At 41.7% G+C, this 19,423-nt stretch overlaps 1 protein-coding gene across 1 annotated transcript in view; it reads right to left on the bottom strand.

The window, feature by feature from the left end:
- LOC126987478 (uncharacterized) overlaps positions 1-19,423 on the bottom strand; it is a 140,742-nt gene that overhangs the window by 97,627 nt on the left and 23,692 nt on the right. Inside the window, exon 5 of the mRNA XM_050844446.1 lies at positions 7,271-7,433. Coding sequence (XP_050700403.1) covers positions 7,271-7,433 — 163 coding nt within the window. The remainder of the gene's footprint in view (positions 1-7,270; positions 7,434-19,423) is intronic.

The following is a 19,423-nucleotide window of genomic DNA, read 5'->3' as shown; positions in this document are numbered from 1 at the left end:
TCCTCTTTCTCCTGCTCTTTCTTTCCTCATTCATCTTTTCCTTAATTTATTGATGGGAAGGGAAGATGAGACACACGTGGAAAATCAGAGAATGCCTTCGATGAATTTGTGAAAAGCTAAAAAACATACATTCATTTTCCTTACAAGGGTGAAACACTTTACGCCTCTGAGGGTAGGAAATTGAGGGCTCTTTCAGCACCACTACCAAAAACAACAACAAGAATAAAAACGAAGACAAAACAACACAACACCACCACTTAAAAAAAAAATACCAGTAACAACACCACCAGCACCATCACTCCTAACACCATAAACACCCCACTTCTTCATTGCACTTCCTCCTCATAGCTTCACTTCGGGCAGGTCTTTTCCTTCCCCTCTTTATCCCCTTCCTTCACCTCCTCTCATTCTTTTGCTATCTTGTTTTTCCTCCGACCCTTTTTTTTCTTTTCTATTTCTCCTCCATTTCATAATTTTCCATTCAGCGTTTAGTCTTCTTTTCCTCACGTGCATAACAATTCGTAGTAGTAGTAGTAGTAGTAGTAGTAGTAAAGGTAGGTGTTTTAGTCGTAAGGGTCAGTGCAGTGGGGGTGATAATGGTTGGTGGTGGTGGTGGTTGTTGTGATACCAGCAGATATAAAAAAAATTGTGGTGGCTATTGTGTTCCTGTTGTTGTTATTGGTGGTGGTGGTTGTGTTAATAGGCGTGATGATAATGCTTGCAGAGGCTATTGTTGTGGTGGTGGTGGATGTTGTGGCTTCATTCCGGCTGTCTGCTGTAGCTCTTAATGAAGCCTCGGCAGACACACCGAGGCAGACATTAATGAGGCTGCCAGCTCGTGTCTCTTGTGTGTGTGTGGGTGTGTGTGTGTATTTGAGAGAGAGAGAGAGAGAGAGAGAGAGAGAGAGAGAGAGAGAGAGAGAGAGAGAGAGAGAGAGAGAGAGAGAGAGAGAGACGAGCTGAAAACCGTACAATGCTATCATGAAGTTCCAAGAGTTACTTAAAAAACACACACACACACACACACACACACACACACACACACACACACACACACACACACACACACACACACACACACACACACACACACACGTTTTCCTCATTGCTCGTCTCCCCCTCCCTCCTTTCCTCCCCCAACCAAGATGAGAAAAAAAAGGAAATATTTATCGTTCCCCGACGTGCCATTGTTCCAGGAAGATTATGTCACCCCGAGGACCTCAAGTACAATAGTTACGATGATCCCCCCTCCCTTGCCCCACCCCCTTCACTCCCCTGCCTCCCCCCAAACCCCGCTGTTCCCTTTCCCCCCTGCCTCCTCTTCCTTAATCCCTACCTCCTCCCTAATTCCTTCCTTCCCTTTCCCACCCTTTCTTTTCCCAAATAACGCCTTTCTCGCCTTTCTATAATGTATTTGTACCCTATTCTTTAATTTCCCTTAATTTGTTCCAGTTATTCCTCTTCTTATTTTCACCCCTGCCTCCCCTTCCTAATCCTTTCTGTACCCTCTATTTTTTTTTCCAGATTAATTCCCTTCTTATTTTTCTCTCAGTGCTTCGTACCCTTTCCCTCTTCTTCTCTTCCTTCACTTTTCATCTTTCTTCCTCTTATCTTTTCTCTCTGCCTCCCTCTTCTTCCCCTTCCTTTCTTCTTCCTTCCCTTCCTTATTTTACTTTTTTCCATCTTTCCCATGTTTCTTTTTACTTCCTTCATTTACTTTCCTTCACTTTATCCAGTTATCCCTCTTCTTGTTTTCCCTCATTGCCTCCGCCTAACCCCTTCCCCTCTTCCCCATCGTTTTCCTCAATTTCTCTCTTGATTAAACTCCATTCTCACCTTTCTTTCATTGCTCTGTACCCCTTCCCTCTTCTTCCCTTTCTTTTTTAATCATCCCTATTCCTCTTATCTCCTCCCCCTTGCTTCTCCTCTAACCCCTGCCTGCCTGTCCCTTTCTTCTTTATTTCGTCCCTTCTCGCCCTTTTCTTATTTCTTTGTACTCGTTTCCTCCACTTTTCTGCCTTTTCCTATCATCTCTATTCATCTTTTCTTTCCCTCTTCCCTCTCCTTTCCTGCTTTTATTTCCTTCCCAATTAGCTCCCATCTCAGCTTTCTCTTAGTTATTTGTACCATTCCCCTCTTCATTCCTTTCTTGTTCCAGTCATCCCGCTTCCCATCATCTTCCCCTTCCTTCACTTTGCTCTCTCCCCTCCCCATTTCTCCCTCCTTCCCTTCTTTTCCTTAGTATGCCTTCCCTTCCCCGTCCAATTCTTTTCTTTATTAACCCTCCTTGCCTCTCAATTCTCATACACCTCTTAACCTCTTCCTCCGTTCACTTCATTAGTAACCCTTTTCTTCCTCCTCTGTTCTCCCTAAACTCCTCTTCTCTCTCCCATATAGCTCTCATCTCTTCGTAATTTGCCCACCTCTTCTTATTAATTCATTTCCCCTATCTTCCTCCCCCCATCAACCCTCCTTCTCTCCTCATTCTCTTGCCCCCGTGTGGTGAAGGTAGACAATTGCTGGACCCAGTGGCTCTCCTGGGATTATGTCAGGGGAGGGTAAGGGAAGGGAAGGTCATTGGAAGGTAAGGGGAAGGGAAAGGTAGGTGATAGCGTGTAGGTAATGGGTTTGTTATGTCGGGTCACTGTGTAAATGGGCGACATGTAATAGTTATAAGGTTATGCTGAATGTGGGGAATGTAATAGAGAGGAAAGAAAAAATGTGTAATTGTACAGGAGAATAATACAGAGCAGGGGACTTAGAAAACAAAGAAGGACATATTACGTGACTCCCAGTTAATACTAGGAGCGTTAGGTGTATAATAGAGCGAGATAAAAGGAGAAGAAGCACACACAAAAGGAAGAAGCGGCAAGAGATAAGAGAGTTTACAGCACTTAGGAAGACTGAAAGGAAGAAGGAAATTAAACAAAGCAAATGAAAGAAGAACGAAAAAGTGTGGAAACTAAAAACAAGGGAACGAAAGAGACATAGAGAAAGAAAGAGACATAGAGAAAGAAAGAGACATAGAGAAAGAAAGAGACATAGAGAAAGAAAGAGACATAGAGAAAGAAAAAGAAAATGTCAAGGCCTAAGTGAAATAGAGAAGATAGTATATATAGAAGGACGGAAGAACGATGCAACGAAAAAAACCCGCAGAGAAACAGAGAAACAAAGAGAGAAAATAGTTAAGTTGAAAGACAGACAAGGATAAATAAAAGGTAAAGACAGACACGAAGAAAAAAAAAAGACAAAATAAATAGAAGACGAAAGAGAGGAGAAGAGCAAAACCAGAAATAGAGACTGAGAAAAAAAGGAAATAAGAAAGAAAAATAGAATTAGGAAAGTCGAAACGAAGTTGTAAAGAAAAGAAACAAAACCAGAAACAAAGCAAAGTGAGAGAGAAAAAGAAGAGGAAAAGGAGATAAGACACAGAGAAACTAATGAAAAGAGAAGAGGAAAGACGAAAGCAGAGACGTAAAGGGAGAGAGAAACAGCGAAAGACAGAAACGTATAATAAAATAAAAGACAAGAAATAGTCGAAAAGTACGAAAGGAAGGAAGAGAAAGAAAAAAAAGAAATATCAAAAGAGAAAACGAAAATAAAGAGAGAGAGAGAGAGAGAGAGAGAGAGAGAGAGAGAGAGAGAGAGAGAGAGAGAGAGAGAGAGAGAGAGAGAGAGAGAGAAGAGCCGCCATTGACAACGCTTCGATATCCACGCCCGGCAAAAAGTCCTGCCGGAAAAAAATGTGTCTCGCGAGGATTCTCTTTAATTGTGGCGGGGAGATAATGGAGGCGGTGGTGGTGGTGGTGTTGGCGGTTGTGGGGATATTGGTTGTGGTTGTGGTGATATTGGTGTTGGTGGTAGTGGTAGTGGTGATGGTGGGGGTTCATTTTTGGTGGTGGGGGTGGTGGAGGTGGTAGTTGAGTGGTGATGGTGGTTGAGTGGTGTTGGTGCTGGTGGTTATGATGGTGGTGGTGGTGGTGGTGACGGTGATGATGATGGCGGTGGGAGTGGTGGCGGTGGTAGAACAGAGAGAGAGAGAGAGAGAGAGAGAGAGAGAGAGAGAGAGAGAGAGAGAGACTTTATGTTGTCTGCTTTTCCTTGTTTCAGAGTTTTCTTCTCGTCCCTTAGGACTCCTATTCCTTCTCTCCCATCGCCACTTCTTCGCCAAACTGTGTCCAGCGTGTCGTCCACCAGGGAACGCAAACAACAGGCACACAGTAACTCTCGGCGCGTGCACTCCCTGTTTCAGCTTCAGCGGGCACGTTGTCTACTTATTTACAGTTTCTTGCTTACTGTTCCTTGTGTATTTACTACTTACTATTGACTTTTTTTGGTTCAGATCACGTCTCCCGCATCCAAGAAGTGGTAACAGCCAACACAGCAGCTTGTGGCAGTGTCTTTGGCGTGTAACTTGTGCCAAATGTTGCGTTCAGTGCGAGATTATGTTTATATTGATTTTTTCCATCTGTAAGAAATTGGCAGAGTAGCGCAGCCGGCAGCGCGCTGGTTCAGTCCAGAGGTCCGTGGATCGAAGCCACGCTCTGCTTCTTTTGAATGTTTTTATAGTGATTGCTTTCACCTGTTCTGCGCACACTGAAGTGCCTGGCGAGCAGACTAAACCACTGTAACAGAGCGCGGCGCCTCGTAATGAGCCAACAGGCTGCCGGCTGTTGCCCGTCTGTCCGTGATGGCTCCTGGCTCACTCCAGAGGTCCGGGGTTTGAATCCCCGTTTTGCCTTTTTTGGATATTATTTTTTTCATTATTTTTTTAATGATAGTACAATATATAATTATTACTGTTACTGATGTAGTATTTAGTACCATTATTATAGCCGGTAAGGTCACTTATTATTGTTATTGCTGTATATACCATTACAGCGGGCGGGGCTCGCTATACTCCCCCCCCTCCCCTTTCTCTCTCTCTCTCTCTCTCTCTCTCTCTCTCCCCCCCTTCCATCCCTGCCTTAAGCCTCCCAGCTGTGCCACCAAGCCGACGAAAACATTAATTTAATTTTTGCCGCAAGAAGTAAAAATGTAACAGCGATATCAAACCGTTTCCTAAAAGTGAAGGAAAAGGCTCAGGAGCGGAAAAGCTTATCCAAGAACAGGTGAACAGGTGCGAGTAAGGTGCCGGCCAGGTGTTGAAGGCGAGGGGATGTTGGTATTAAGGCGTGCAGAGGATAAAGGGGTTGGATGTAATGAAGGAGGGAATTATAATTACGCACTTTAAAAAACGATATTAATGAAGTTTGAGGAAATTACGTAAAAAAAAAGAGATTACTGAGTTAAAGGGAAGAGGGAGCGCGGAAATGAAGATGGATTTGTGGAATTAAAGAAAATGCAGCGGTGAGGGGAGAAATGAGGGCGGAGAGAGAGAGAGAGAGAGAGAGAGAGAGAGAGAGAGAGAGAGAGAGAGAGAGAGAGAGAGAGAGAGAGAGAGAGAGAGAGAGAGAGAGAGAGAGATCTAGCTTGATTGATTAAAGAGGGAGGTTGGAAAGAGGGATTGATAAGAATAAAATAAAAATATATATAACGAGAGAATAAGGCAAGCAAAAATTGAGAAGGAAAGGTAGGGCTGAATCATGGAAAGGGGAGGGAAGAGAAAAGAAGGAAAAGGAAAAAAATATGGAAATAAGGAAAGATTGAAGCAAGGGGAAGGAAAGAAAAAGGAAATAATGAAGGATGATATGAAGAAGTAAGATTATGAAGGAAGAGGAAAGAAATGAAGAAGGAAGGAGGAATAGGAGGGAGGAAGGTAGGCAGGATGGAAGGAAGGAAGAAAGGAAGGACGGAAGGGAAGAAAAAAAGGAGGAAAGAAAAGGAAGAAATTTAAGAAAGCTAGATTTAAAGTAAGGAAAGACGAAGGAAGAGTGGAAAAAAGGGAGAGGTGAAAGAAAGAAAGGAGAAAGAACAGAAAAAGAAGGAAAATTAACTTAGAGGAGACATAAATTTCAAGAGAAGGAAGAGAACAAAAAGAGCAAAGAATTTATAAGTAGGTATTGATAAAATAAATATGGAAAATCTTGTGAACAAAAACTGTAAAGATGAAGTAAAAATAAAGGAAATAAGTACAACGAAGAAAAAACTGGCAAAGATTAGAAGTTTGAATAGAAAGAAAAAGAGAATATAATGTTCAAAAGGAGAAAAACGCCATGAGAAAACGAAAATTTAATAAAAGGACAAGGAATATGTGAAGCTTGAGATAAAAAACGAAAGCCGGCTGGCTGGAAATGTTAAAAAATGAAAGTCAATTAAGAAATTATGGAGGGGACATGATATTGCAAAAGAAAAAAAGGAAATAGGAGTCAGGGGGAAGAAAAAGGAGAAAAGAGGCCAAGGGGAGAAGGTAACGGGGAATTTAGAAGAAAAGAAAGAAAATAGAAGGAATAATGAGAAATAAGATTAAGACCAAATGAAGGAAAGACGACATTAAGAAAAAAAAATAGGGAAGGAAAGAAGGGAGGAAGAATGGTAAAAAACTATATATTTAATCGTTAAAGAATGAAAAGAAAAAAAAAACAAGCAAGTAAAGGTATATAAAACGAGAGAATAAGGGAAGCAAAAAAATGACGAAGGAAACGCAGGACAATAATGGAAAGGGAAGAGAAAAGGAAAAAAAAGGAGAGAAAAAATATGGAAGTAAATAAAGTTGAAGAATTGGGGAAAAAGGAAAATGAAAGAATGAAGGACGATATGAAGAAATAAGATTATGAAGGAAGAAGAAAGAAATAAAGAAGGAAGGTAGGAGGAAAGGAGGAGATTGAAATATAAAAAAAATTGAGAAACTAGAAAACAAGAGGGTAAGATTTGGATAGAATGAAGAAATAGGAAACCAAAAATATAAACTAAGGAAGGTAGAATAAATAAGAATAAAAAATAAGAAAAAAATAACGTGAAGGTGGAAAAAATTGAAGGACTGGAAATTAATAAAAAAAATAGAAAGAGGAAGAGAAAAATGAAATAAAATAAAAGGAGGGAGAAGGGAAGAACGATGGAAGGCAGCTGAGACTGAAACAAGCAAGGAAAGATATATAAGAAAGAAAACAACATAACAAAACAAATACAAAAAGATAGAAGAAAACAGAATTACGTAGAAGCCCCATGGAAGTGCCACAGGGGACGGAACGATGGAGGGCAGTCGAGATTGAAACAAGAAAACAGATAAAGAAAGACAAAAAAAAAGTCGAAAGAAAACCAAATTACTTATGAGCCCCAAGGAATACCCACAGGGGACGAGGCAGGTAAGGAAGGCGGTGTCAAGACTCACCTGTGTACTGCGAGGCTGCCAGGGGGGCATAGGGGGGGAGGAGCAGCAGCACGAGGGGAAGGACGAAGCCCCAACCCCCGCCGCCATGTTGTGGGTGGTGGTGGGACCCTCCGCGCGCCGACACCCACGCACGCCCGCTGCACACGCCACTCCACGCCCACATCTGGAGAGGGTTAGAAAGGGATTGGTTAGTTGTTGTTAGTGATGTTGAGGGTGTTGGTAAGGGTAGTGGTGGGGTTGTAGTGGTAGTGGTGAGGGTGTTGGTGTGGGTGTTAGTGGTGGTGGTAGGTGTTTGGTAGTTATGGTTGTGGTGGTGATGGTGGTTGGTGGTAGGAACTTAGAACTTATGGACAGGTAAACACGTTGATCATTTCATTTTAAAGCCGCTGAGATCGTAGCAGCTGTTATGATGTTGTTTTCATCCAACGCCCCGGATACGAGACCACACCGCCTCGAAGGTTATGAATAGGCCGACTAGTCTGATGGAATCCAACTAGGAACAGATGAACCAAAGGAAACCATAGTAACCACAGTAGCCATAGTAACACCATAACTGTCACATATTCAGTTGTTAATAATATGTGATAGAAAACAACGTACCGACACACCAACAGCCGGGAGGTTAAGTATTAACCGACTTTCCAGTTCATATCCAAACAAGGAAGTCTGTTGAAAGTTAAACACAAATTTTTATCAATAGCAAAGCCTCTCTTTAACGCCGGTGTATATTACGTTGTATAATGATCACGTTAGCCGGGCAAAGTGCGCCGGGAATCTGAATTTGAGCCCCGGAACGCTGGAAACACTGCACTAATACAATGCCCTCCCCTCCTTTTGCACGCGCCTGCATATCGGAATTACTATGACTCGGAAAAGTGCGCTGCGGGATAACGCAAACAAATGACCCAAGATTAAATACGTATTGCGTCGGCTTTGGTCGTAGTCTTTTATTTTGAGTCGGTTTCCATAACGATTTGGCGCAGTAATTCAGCGAGGAGACAAATGGGGAATTCGCATTATCTGAATTAGTAATATTTCCGCGTAAAATTACATTGTTTATACACACGCGCTTTGGTCGGATTAGGGTTAAAAGTAAACAGTTTATTTGAGTTCATGGCCGAGGGACCGGGATTAAGAAGCGGTGAATCGTGTCCTTGTGTTCTTGTAGCTTTTCTTACATCTTTATTTCTCATTATTTATTCGTGATTTCTTTCTACTCTGCCTCTTACGTTTTTTTTTTTGTTAAGAGAATGGGAATAAGTAGAAACGAATTCGTGTCTTCCTTATTCTGTTTCTCTTCTTCCATCTTTATTTCTCATCCATTTATTCGTCAAATTTGTTTCTACTCTGCCTCTTTTCACGTTGATTCGTTTTTCTTGTTTTTGGAATGGGAATCGGAATAATCAGAAATGAGTCCGGTTATCCCTCATCCCGTTACTTCTCTTTCGTCTTTTGTCTTTGTCTGTCTGCTATGGTTTCTACTTTTTCCCCTTTTCTTTGTAACTCTAATCGTTGCTTTGTGTTTCTTTCCATTGCGTCTTTCTTTCAATTCTTATCTTTTATGTATTTTTTCTTTATCTGATTTTAATTCTGTTTTGCTGTTTATGGATTCACTTCATTATCTACCTTCTGTATTGACTCTATATACTTCATTTTTTTTAAGCTTCCTTGTATTCCTATTACTGTAACCTCCCATGATTCAGTTTTCTTTTCTTGTTATATTACTTTTGCATTGTAATTAGTGTTTGGTTCATTCGTCCTTTACTCACATTCGTTTTCCCCGATTTTGTATGTAGTATTTGCCCGGCTTATTCATTTCTTTTAATTTCTTTGTTTTTGCAACTTTTTTCATGATTAAATGCAAGTTATCATCCTTTGCATTTTTTTTGGCTCCAACTTTTTGTCCCATTTTATTTTTTCTCCAACTTATTTTTTCTCAAACTTATTTTTTCTCAAACTTATTTTTTCTCAAACTTATTTTTTCTCAAACTTATTTTTTCTCAAACTTATTTTTCCTCCAACTAATTTTTTCTCCAACTTATTTTTTCTCAAACTTATTTTTTCTCAAACATATTTTTCCTCCAACTAATTTTTTCTCCAACTTATTTTTTCTCCAACTTATTTTTTCTCAAACTAATTTTTCTTCCAACTATTTTTTCCTCCAACTAATTTTTCCTCCAACTAATTTTTTCTCCAACTTATTTTTTCTCACTTATTTTTCTCAAACGTATTTTTTCTCAAACTTATTTTTTCTCAAACTTATTTTTTTCTCACTTATTTTTTTCAAACCTATTTTTCTAAGACTTATTTTTCTTCAAACTTATTTTTTCTCAAACATATTTTTCTCAAACTTATTTTTTCTCAAACTTATTTTTTCTCAAACTTTTTTTTCAAACTTATTTTTTCTCCAACTTATTTTCCCGTTTTTTCAATTTTATCACTTTCCCACTTTTTTTCTAGTTTTGCACATGGATTCAACTATTTTCTGCAACCGTCTGCATTTCTTTCCTGCATTTTTTATTGTATCTCTTCTCTATGCTCTTCACTGACTCATCCTTTTCTCTTCTCATAGCCCCCTTCTCTCCCTCTCCTTCCCCTCTTCTCTCTCTTTCTCTCCGGCATCTCATTCTTCTCTCCTTTGTCCTTTTAATCTTCCTCTCCTCCGCTTCCTCATTGTCATCACCTCTCTCTCTCTCTTCATTTGTCTCTTCATCTGCCTCTTCACCAACCTCTTCAGCCACCTCTTCTCTGCCTCTCCATTCACCTTATCCTCCTCTTTCTTCTACTTCTCGCTCCCCCTCGACTTTTCTCACTAGTTTGCTCCTTTTCAACCCCTCTTCTATCTTTCCCTTACTTCTTAATAATACTTCAACTCGTTCACTTTCTCCAATAAATCTCATTCGTTTTCTCCTCCTTTTTCTTTTCCTTCTCTTCTTCTTCCTCCTCCTCCTCCTCCTTCTTCCTAATCCTGCCCCTCCTACCATACCACCATTTCCTCCCCCTCCTGTCTCTTGTTCTTAATCTCGCTCCTTCATCTCCTTTGCCTCCGCTGTCTCCTCCTCCTCCTCCTCCTCCTCCTCCTCCTCCTTCACAATGAGTTACTTTTACGGTAACGCCAAGATCCCTCATTAGTATTCACGACTCTCTCTCTCTCTCCTTCATTTCCTGGTTCCTTGTCCTACTTTATCCCTCCTGTATATTCTCTGCTCTACTTCCTCCTTTTCCTCCTCCTCTTCCTGCTTCTCCGTCTCTGTTCATTATCCTCTCCCTTATGCATCCTCTTTTTCTCCTCTCCACTCTCCCATTCGTCACCTTCACACCCTTGTCGCTTTGATCAGTTTAAGCTCTCTATCGTGTTTTTCTTCTTCCCATTCCTTGTTGTATGATATCCTCTTCCTCCTCCTAGCTCCTTTTTTGTTTACTGTAGTTGCTCTTTATTCCTTTTCATTTATTACAGTTTTAACAATGATTCGCTTTTTTCATTATTTTTCCTCTTTCCTTCATCAGTTTCTCCTCTCTCCTCCCGCTCCTCCTCCTCCTCCTCCTCCTCCTCTGTGCTCTCCGTTTCTCGCACGCCTACACATGATGAATTCAGTAAAAGAAAGAGGAAAGGAAGGGGAAAAGGAAGAAGAAAGGGAAGGGAGAAGATGAAGAGTAGGAGGATGAGGAGAGAGAGAGAGAGAGAGAGAGAGAGAGAGAGAGAGAGAGAGAGAGAGAGAGAGAGAGAGAGAGAGAGTAGGGACTTCGCACCAGATCTTGGAACACTACAGAAACACCCGAATGTATATGTTATTGAATACGATAAGCCTTCTCTCTCTCTCTCTCTCTCGGCATCTCGTTTTCACACTTTTTTCCCTTCATTACCTCTTAACTGATTGCTCGGCCTGCTCCTATTTCTACTTCCCTCGCCTTTTACAACGGCAAACATGATTAGACACGTTTACTTCTCCCCTTTTTCGTAAGTATATAAAAGTATTTCCACAACGTTTACTCTTGCATTATTTTTTTTTGGGGGGGGGTCATCATATATTTTTCAGTAGGTATTACAGTAAAAAAATATATAAAAAATACTAAATCTCGCATGAAACTCTGCCTGTGCCTGTCGGGTCTTCGAATGTCGGGGTGGAATACAGTCTGAAAAAAAAAAAAAGAAGGCTCGCCAGTCTCCCCTTGTGTCTCATCATCACGTGAGCGAGTGCAGGAAGCGAGGAGAGGACACGGCCTGAATTTTAATTAAGCCAGATATAGTAAAGTCACCCTCGCATCGGCTGCAAGGGAGGGAAAAAATTGCAACTACAGAAAGTGGAACATACGGCGTGCTTAGCGTCCAGCGTGTTTGCACTGGGAAAGGAGGACGGGGAAGGGCGATAAGGAGTGAAGGAGGAGGAGGAGGAGGAGGAGAGAGAGCAAGCAATGTGAGAGGAGGCGAGAGCAGGGGAAATGATAAAGAAGAGGGAGGGAGAGTGCAAGAAAAGCGTGGGAGCCGTGGAAAGGAAAACTAGAATGAAATGAATACGTGTTGGACCAGGAGGGAGGAAGGCTTCGATAGTACTGGCGTTTAAATAATGAAAGAGGGGCCGAGAGGGGGCACAAGTGTGAGAAAAGTGAAGCGGAAATGAATGTATCCATGGAAATAGGAGACAGCTGTGGTGCTTCTTAGATAATGAGATAGAGATAGATAGACAGATAGACGACAGACAGATAGATAGGTAGGTAGATTGAGAGTAAACATTTTTATGAGAAGCCAACACGTCTGAAATGGGTTTTGAGAAGGAAGACGAGGAGATAGCTGTGGTGTTTCTTAGATAATGAGATAGAGATAGATAGATAGATAGACGACAGACAGATAGATAGGTAGGTAGATTGAGAGTAAACATTTTTATGAGAAACCAACACGTCTGAAATGGGTTCTGAGGAGGAAGACGCAGCAGTAATAATTAAGCTTCTCTACGCTGCTTCTTTCATCGTCAAAACTCATTACATCTGGCGAGAGGTTATCCGTGGCGAGGCGGACCCGGGCAGCACCTCCGAGAAGCGTTAGCGTCGCGATCAGAAAGGGGCGAAAAATATCGTTGGTGCAGCAAAACGAGTTGAGGAAAGGTCAGGAAAGAAAGCGAAAAATATCGTATCACTCGCTTGCTAATCATTCTTTTGGTGTAGATTATTGAAGGCAACCATATTATTACTGTTATCTTTTTCTTTATATTACTAACGAAAAATATAGTACCACTCGCTTGCAGGTGTAGGCTTTTGGTGTAGACTATTGAAGGCAACCATAATATTACTGTTATATTTTTCTTTATATTACTAACGAAACGTATCACCTTTTGCTATTTTTTTCTTGTTTATATTTAGGTTATATTACGAGGAAGGTAGAAACCCCATGCTAACGCCCGATCTTTTTTTTCTCTTTTTGATTTGAATAATAAAAGAAACCATATAATTCGCTTTTAATATTTTTTTTTTCCCTTTCTGTACATGTCAAGTATTTTGCTTTATTTTCTCGCCTTTTGCCCATTGCATTTATAATTTTTGTGCCATATTTTTCCCTCAATGTCCATCATACTTAAAATTTTAGTCATATTTTCTCCCTCCTTGCCCACCAAACTCATTATAATCCGTCCTTCACAGCCTCATCCTCCTCATTTATCTTCCTTCCCTGCGTTATTTCATATTCTCTCCTCCTTCAGTAGTTCCATGCCAGCCAGTCTCTCTTCTCTTCCGTCTCCTTTTGTGCTTCTTCTATCCAGCGTGAGGGACCTCGAGGCCTGTTTCGACTCCTCATACAGCCTCTTGAGGGACGAGATGACAGCTGTGAGTCGTCGTCCTCTGCTGGAGTCTCAGTCTTTCCTCGGAGCCTCGCTGACCTGATTTTCGCGTTCCTCTTCACCCACTTCCTCGACAGATGAGATGACAGCTATGAGCTTTCTTCGCCTGGTTCAGACTCATTGTCTTCGTCTAGTAGGGCCTCCTTGTCTTCTCTCTGAGCCTCACAGTCTTAATTTTCGTTGGTCCTGGAAACTGCCTGAGGGTTTCCACCTTGTTCGAGATCACTAGAAGTCCACCTCTCGCAGTAGTTGGTGAATTCGCCCGGTTTCTGCCTTTCATTCTTAGTCGGCGTTTTCCAGCCTATTCCTCGGGCACTTAGCCGTCAACTTATCTCCTCTTCCACCTTGTCCCAAATTACCGGACGTGTGTTCCTTCTCATTTGCAGGTACGTTGTTTGGGATTGTTCTGCACTCCTCAGCTTATCTCTCTTCCTTCACTTACTACCAGCAACTCGCGGGGCTATCAACGCTGCAAACTAGGTGAGTATTAGTGTTTGTGTGTCCTTGCGTTGGAAGGAAAAGGCTGTGGAAAAGACGGTATCGGAATAGGATAGAAAAATAGAGAAAGGGGGTGGTAGAGAAAGTGGGGAGAAGACATGATGAGTAGAAAGTTATGTTTCAAATGGATATGTAAAAAAGATAAGTAAAGTGAGTGATGGTAACAGTAGGAGTGGAAAGGGATAAGAAAAGATCGTAAAAATATGTTGAAGAGGCATAAAGGAGAGAGGAAAGACATGTTTGGAATGGAAAGGCGAATGATATGAAGAAAATGATTGGAAGCGTAGTGAGTGAAAAGGCTTGTCTGCAAAGATAGGAAAGAATAAGAAAAGGAAAGTAAAGTAATATACAGATTAATGAAAAAAATGAGAATACAAACAATAGGGAATGGACAAAGAGAAGACAAAATAAACAATGGTATACGGAGAGACTTGAAGGGTTAAGACGGGGAAGGCGTGTATACAAAAAACGAAGGTAAGGAAAGGGAATTAAAGGGACGAGAGAAGAGAACAGGGATGAAAAAGGATACGAACAAAGTAGAGGGACAAAAATAGTAGAGTAATGCGTGGAAAGTGAGAAGGTAATGATGGTAAGGGGAGAAGGGGGGGGGGGGGGGGATAGGAGAGAGAGAGAGAGAGAGAGAGAGAGAGAGAGAGAGAGAGAGAGAGAGAGAGAGAGAGAGAGAGAGAGAGAGAGAGAGAGAGAGAGAGAGAGAGAGTCGAAGAGTGTGTGTGTGTGTGTGTGCGTGTGTGTGTGTGTGTGTTCGTATGAAATGGAGCAGAAAATGAAGTGACCCGTTTTTCCAGGCATGAGCGGGAGCCAATCATGTCAAAAGGGGCGAGTGTCATGAATAATTGTGCTCCTGTCTGTTTAGCTTAGTAATTGGACCTTTCGCCGACGGGTCAATCTCGCCGTGACATGATTGACTCCCGCCGTAATGGATGGGGCGTGGCGGCGGCTATTTTTCCCATGTTATGAGCTGCGAGTAGTTGCACGTCATTCCAACTCCGCCGTCGGATAGGTTGGGTTGGGCGGGGGTTGGGCAGGGGTTGGGCGGGGGTTGGGCGGGTGTTTGGCGGGGGTTGGGCGGGGGTTTGGCGGCGGCAGCTCAGCGTCGGAGTGCAAAATGAGCGAGCCGTCACTCTTCGACTGGAGAAAATTAGTTATACCCGTTTCAAAATGTTTTCAAATCTTCCCTGCATGTTTTGTGAGCGTTGACGTGTGGCAGGGCGAGTGACAGCTTTCGTGGCAATATGAACCGTCAGTCTTTAAACTAATGGGGTCAATATGCCAGGGGGCGCGTCGCATTACTCACTCGCCGCCTCCACTCCCGACGGTCCCCCAAAGCAGGCTCCCACGTGACTGCCCTGTCCATCTCAAGTCCCTCATGGCAGGATAGATCGACTTGCCCCACCCATGAGTTATGTTCCATCGGTCTCTGCGACTCAGGGTTGTCTCGTATTTAAACAACCTTATGAGCGGGATCGACGTCCGGGAGGCGTGCCACGTGCCCATATAGCGGGAGTTGGAGAAAAGTAAATTAAAATACTTTACCCTATTTGAAGAGTTTTGAAACCCTCCGATGTTCTATGAGGTTACAACATGTATGGTTAGTTACGTCAGTGGTTGCTCTCAAAGGGAAAAAAAAGCAGCCACATTTCAACAAAAATAAATAACTTTTTTTTTTGCCGGAACTACTGCATGTTTTGAGTTCCCCCATAAATGTTTTGTGTTAGATATGAGTTCTCTGGCTGATGGGCAGTTTTTATATTCGCTAGAAAAGACAAGCCAAGGGAAAGGTAGAAAAAAAATATCACAACACGCTAGTCTGTATTATTAAGAGGGACTGAAAAAGATGCCGAAAACATGATCAAATTGAATAGTGGAGGATCACGATAGATTACTGAAGATGGTTGAAAGGAAAGAGAGGAAATAAATGGAGGAAATGAGAGGAAAGAAGATTCAAGCCACAACGCCTTCCACCATCCCAGGAGAACACAACAACCCCAAGAAAAGGAATATCACCAAACTCATACATACTGTGGGAATAAAAGAGAAAAAAAGGAGATAAAGTAAGACAATCTATAATGTTTCAAGGCTGCGGAGAGCCACCGAAAGAGAGACAAGAAGCAATAATCCTCGGCCGGAAGAAGAGGAGGAATGGCGCCCACCGAACTCATGGGAAAGAGACACGGACGAAAGCCTGCGAGGGATTAGGAGGAAAGTCGAAATTGGCGGATATCATGCCAGCGGAGCGTCGGGCGTGACTTGCGGGAGGCTTACGGGTACGAGGCTGAGGGTGATTGACAGGAGGAGGAGGAGGAGGAGAAGGAGGAGGAGGAGGAGGAGGAGGAGGAGGAGGAGGAGGAGGAGAATAATAATAATAATAAGAAGAAGGAGAAGAAGAAGAAGAAGAGAGCACAGGGTAGGGAGGAAGAAGAAAAAGAAAAAGAAGAAAAAGAAGAAGAAAAAGAAAAAGAAAAAGAAGGAGAAGAAGAAGAAGAAGAAGAAGAAGAAGAAAAAGAAGAAGGGAGCACAGGGTAGGGAGGAAGAAGAAAAAGAAGAAAAAAAAGAAAAAGAAGAAAAAAAAAGGAAAAGAAGAAGCTAGCTGTAATGTTAACTAAAGGAGGGGAGAAGGAGAACTAGGATGAGGAGGAGCCAGAGAGACATTGTGAGGGTGGTGATGGATATGGAGGAAGGTCTCTCTTGGTTCCTTTATAAATGCATCTTGAGTGTGGCTGTTGTTGTTTTGGCCGTTTTGTTCTGTAAATGGTTGCGTTACATACTGTCTTAAAGCTGAGTTAACCATCCATTATATAAGATTTAATAATTCGTTTTTTACAGTTTGTTTATGAGGAACAGGCTTAGCAGTTATGTTTTCAGCGCCTAGTGGATAAATACCATCGAGAAAATGTGACACAGCTTCATGGGTAACAAGGAGAGGTGGTGATAGGATTACAGGAGGAGGCTGACTGTCTGCTGTTTATCTTATGTACTGTATACCCGGGCATTTGTCTAAGTTTTCTTCTGTAGTATACTTTTTTTTTTTTTTTTTTTTACAACAAAGGAGGCAGCTCAAGGGCAACAAAAAAAGAAAACAATAATAAAAAAAAAAGCCCGCTACTCGCTGCTCCTAAAGTAAAACAAAAGAGGTGGGCCAGATACCGTGATAGTCTTTCAAGAGGAGGGTATCAGGACACCTCTCCCCCAGAAACTGACCTATATTTCGCCCACTCCTCTGACTCTTTATAGGAGCAGTGAGTAGCGGGTTTTTTTTCACATTTTTGAACTCCTCTGCTGTAAAAAAAAGTCAATCTTTATCAATTTCTCCTATATACTTGGGGAAGATACTAGTCAATATTATTTACTCATTTTCATCTCCATCTCCACGATAGAAAAAAAATGATGAATGAATTTCCTGTCACCATCAATCACCAGTGACCCAAAGGAATGAAGAAAAAAATAGACAACCAAAAGAAAGTTTGTCTGAGCGTCGAGGAATCATACAGGAGGAACCGCGGACAGGATCAAGGCCTTCCCGAGAACCAACTGACCGATCCTATTAGACTCGAATGTGATAAAAAGAGAAATTGGACAAAAGAAGCGGAATTGAACCAGTTTTTGTTTCCCTTTCCAATTGTTGGTGTGGCGGCGAGTTTCTGGGCGGTAGGAACGGAAGGAGAATCGGGAGTAGAGAAAGGAAGAGCGGAAAGAGGAGGAGGAAAATTATGTGAAGAAAGAAGAAGAAAACGTGGTAAAGGAATAGGAGGAAGAGGGAGAAAGGTGTGAGAAGGGAGAATCAGAAAAACGAGGGAAAGGAGGAGGAGGAAGAGAAAAATGTGGAGAAAGAAGAAAAAGGGAAAAAAAGGAGGAAGAGGGAGAAAGGTGTGAGAAGGAGTCTCGAGAGATGGAGGTTGAAGAGAAGAAACAAAGAGGAGTAATAGGTGTTGAAATGATGAGAGAAAGAAGAAAAATAGAGGAAAAAGAGGCAGTTGAGCAGTGAAAAGATGTGGAGGAAGAATGAGAGAAGAACGGATAACACAAGTGATGGGGGAGAAGAGAAGGAAAGGAAGGAAGTGGAAGTGGAGTAAGTGGAAGTGGAGTTAGTGGCTGTGGCAGAAGATTGAAGAAAGAATAGGAACTCGAAGAGGAAGAAGAGAAAAAACATCAAAGGCGAATGAGGAAGAGGAATATGATCATGTGGAGAATAAAATGGAAAATAAAAAGAAGGAAAGCAAAATTATGTGAATGATTGGAAAAAAATAATAATCATAAAAAAATATTAAAAGAGAAAGGAAGGCGAGTTTGAGAATGAAGGAAGAGGAGATAGAAAACAGAAAAGGAGAATGACTAGAAGCAAGAGACAGGAGACAGAGGGAGAACAGGAAGAAGAACAGATATAAACGAAAAAGGAGAAAAAGGTGAAAGAAGAAAAATACGAAGGAAAAGAGGAAGATGCAGGCAACTAAAGAGGAATGAGAAAAATGATAAAAGGAAGGAAAGGAAGAATAAAAATGAGTAAAAATGAAAGGATAATTAATATGAAGCCTAAGAAAACAATAAATTACATGAAAGAATGAAAATGTATATAAAAACAGGAATGAAAAGGAGAAAGAAGAAAAATAAGAGAACTGGAAAGGGAAAGAGAAGCAAGAGGAGAAGGACGCAGCCTGGCACACACGACCCTTCACCAGCAGCAGGAACGACCCACTTTTCTTTATCCCTTCGCCAGAGAAATACGTTCCGAGCGGCGGACGATTCGTAACACGCTGAAGGCAATCCACGGGCCATCCACAGCCGATCCGAAGACATTCTTTCCCCCGATACTGCTGCGGCCGATGAGGATTAGGAAGCTACGAAGGGTTTTAAAGGCTTGCGATATTACATTTCTCTTTATCTGTGACGTAAGAAAATTGACCTATCTTTCGGCCGCTCCTGTAACTCTTTTTAGGAACAGTGAGTAGCGGGCTTTTTTTTCACATTTGTTTCCTTGTTTTATGCCCTTGAGCTGACTCCTCTGCTGTAGAAAAAAAGGTACCTTGTTGGGTATTGTGTCTGTCTCTCTACGTACATGAAAATAGGATAAAATATATAAAAAGGTAGAATAAAATAAAGGGATACAAAGTCAGTTATTTATTCCTATGGTTATTATAATGGCTGGGTCTTTTTCCTCATATATATTTGTTTATTTATTGATTGACTCATTGATTGATTGAGGGAATGCTAAGTATATGTGTGTGTGTGTGTGTGTGTGTGTGTGTGTGTGTGTGTGTGTGTGTGTGTTTACATGTGCGTGTGGGTATCTCATTTCCAATTTCGGGTTATCAAGAAGATTATAGAAAAGAAATCGCATTAAACGAATAAACAAAATTAGGACCGATAAAAGGATTGGATTAAATATATGAATTGAAATGAGATGATAATGCACAATTAGGGGCTTTAATGTAAATCTCTCTCTCTCTCTCTCGCTCCAATATCTAGGGCATCTATATTTCTTGACAAAAATAATAAATAGAAGCACTTTGAGAATAATTCATATCTCGGCAGCCTAACATTTACGTGAATTATGTGTAATGTGCGCGGGAGAAAATTGTTTCCAAATGATTATTGCCTCGCCTTGTACACACAGACCTTGATTTAGTGCCGAGATATATTTTCCGATGCAGCGTTCGGAGCGTGACTGGAGGAAAAGGGGAGAATTATTTTACAGTGGGAATTAGGACAGAGGGAGAGGGAGAGGGCCAGAGAGAGAGAGAGGGAAAGGGAGAGAGACAGAGAGACAGAGAGACAAGCGAGAACGGACAAACACGAAGCAAGAGAGGAAAAG

The sequence above is a fragment of the Eriocheir sinensis genome, chromosome 65 (assembly GCF_024679095.1).
Source record: "Eriocheir sinensis breed Jianghai 21 chromosome 65, ASM2467909v1, whole genome shotgun sequence".
Classification (NCBI taxonomy): Eukaryota; Metazoa; Arthropoda; class Malacostraca; order Decapoda; family Varunidae; genus Eriocheir; species Eriocheir sinensis.
The sequence above is the reverse complement of the archived record's forward strand: the minus strand, read 5'-3'. Positions and strand labels throughout refer to the sequence as shown.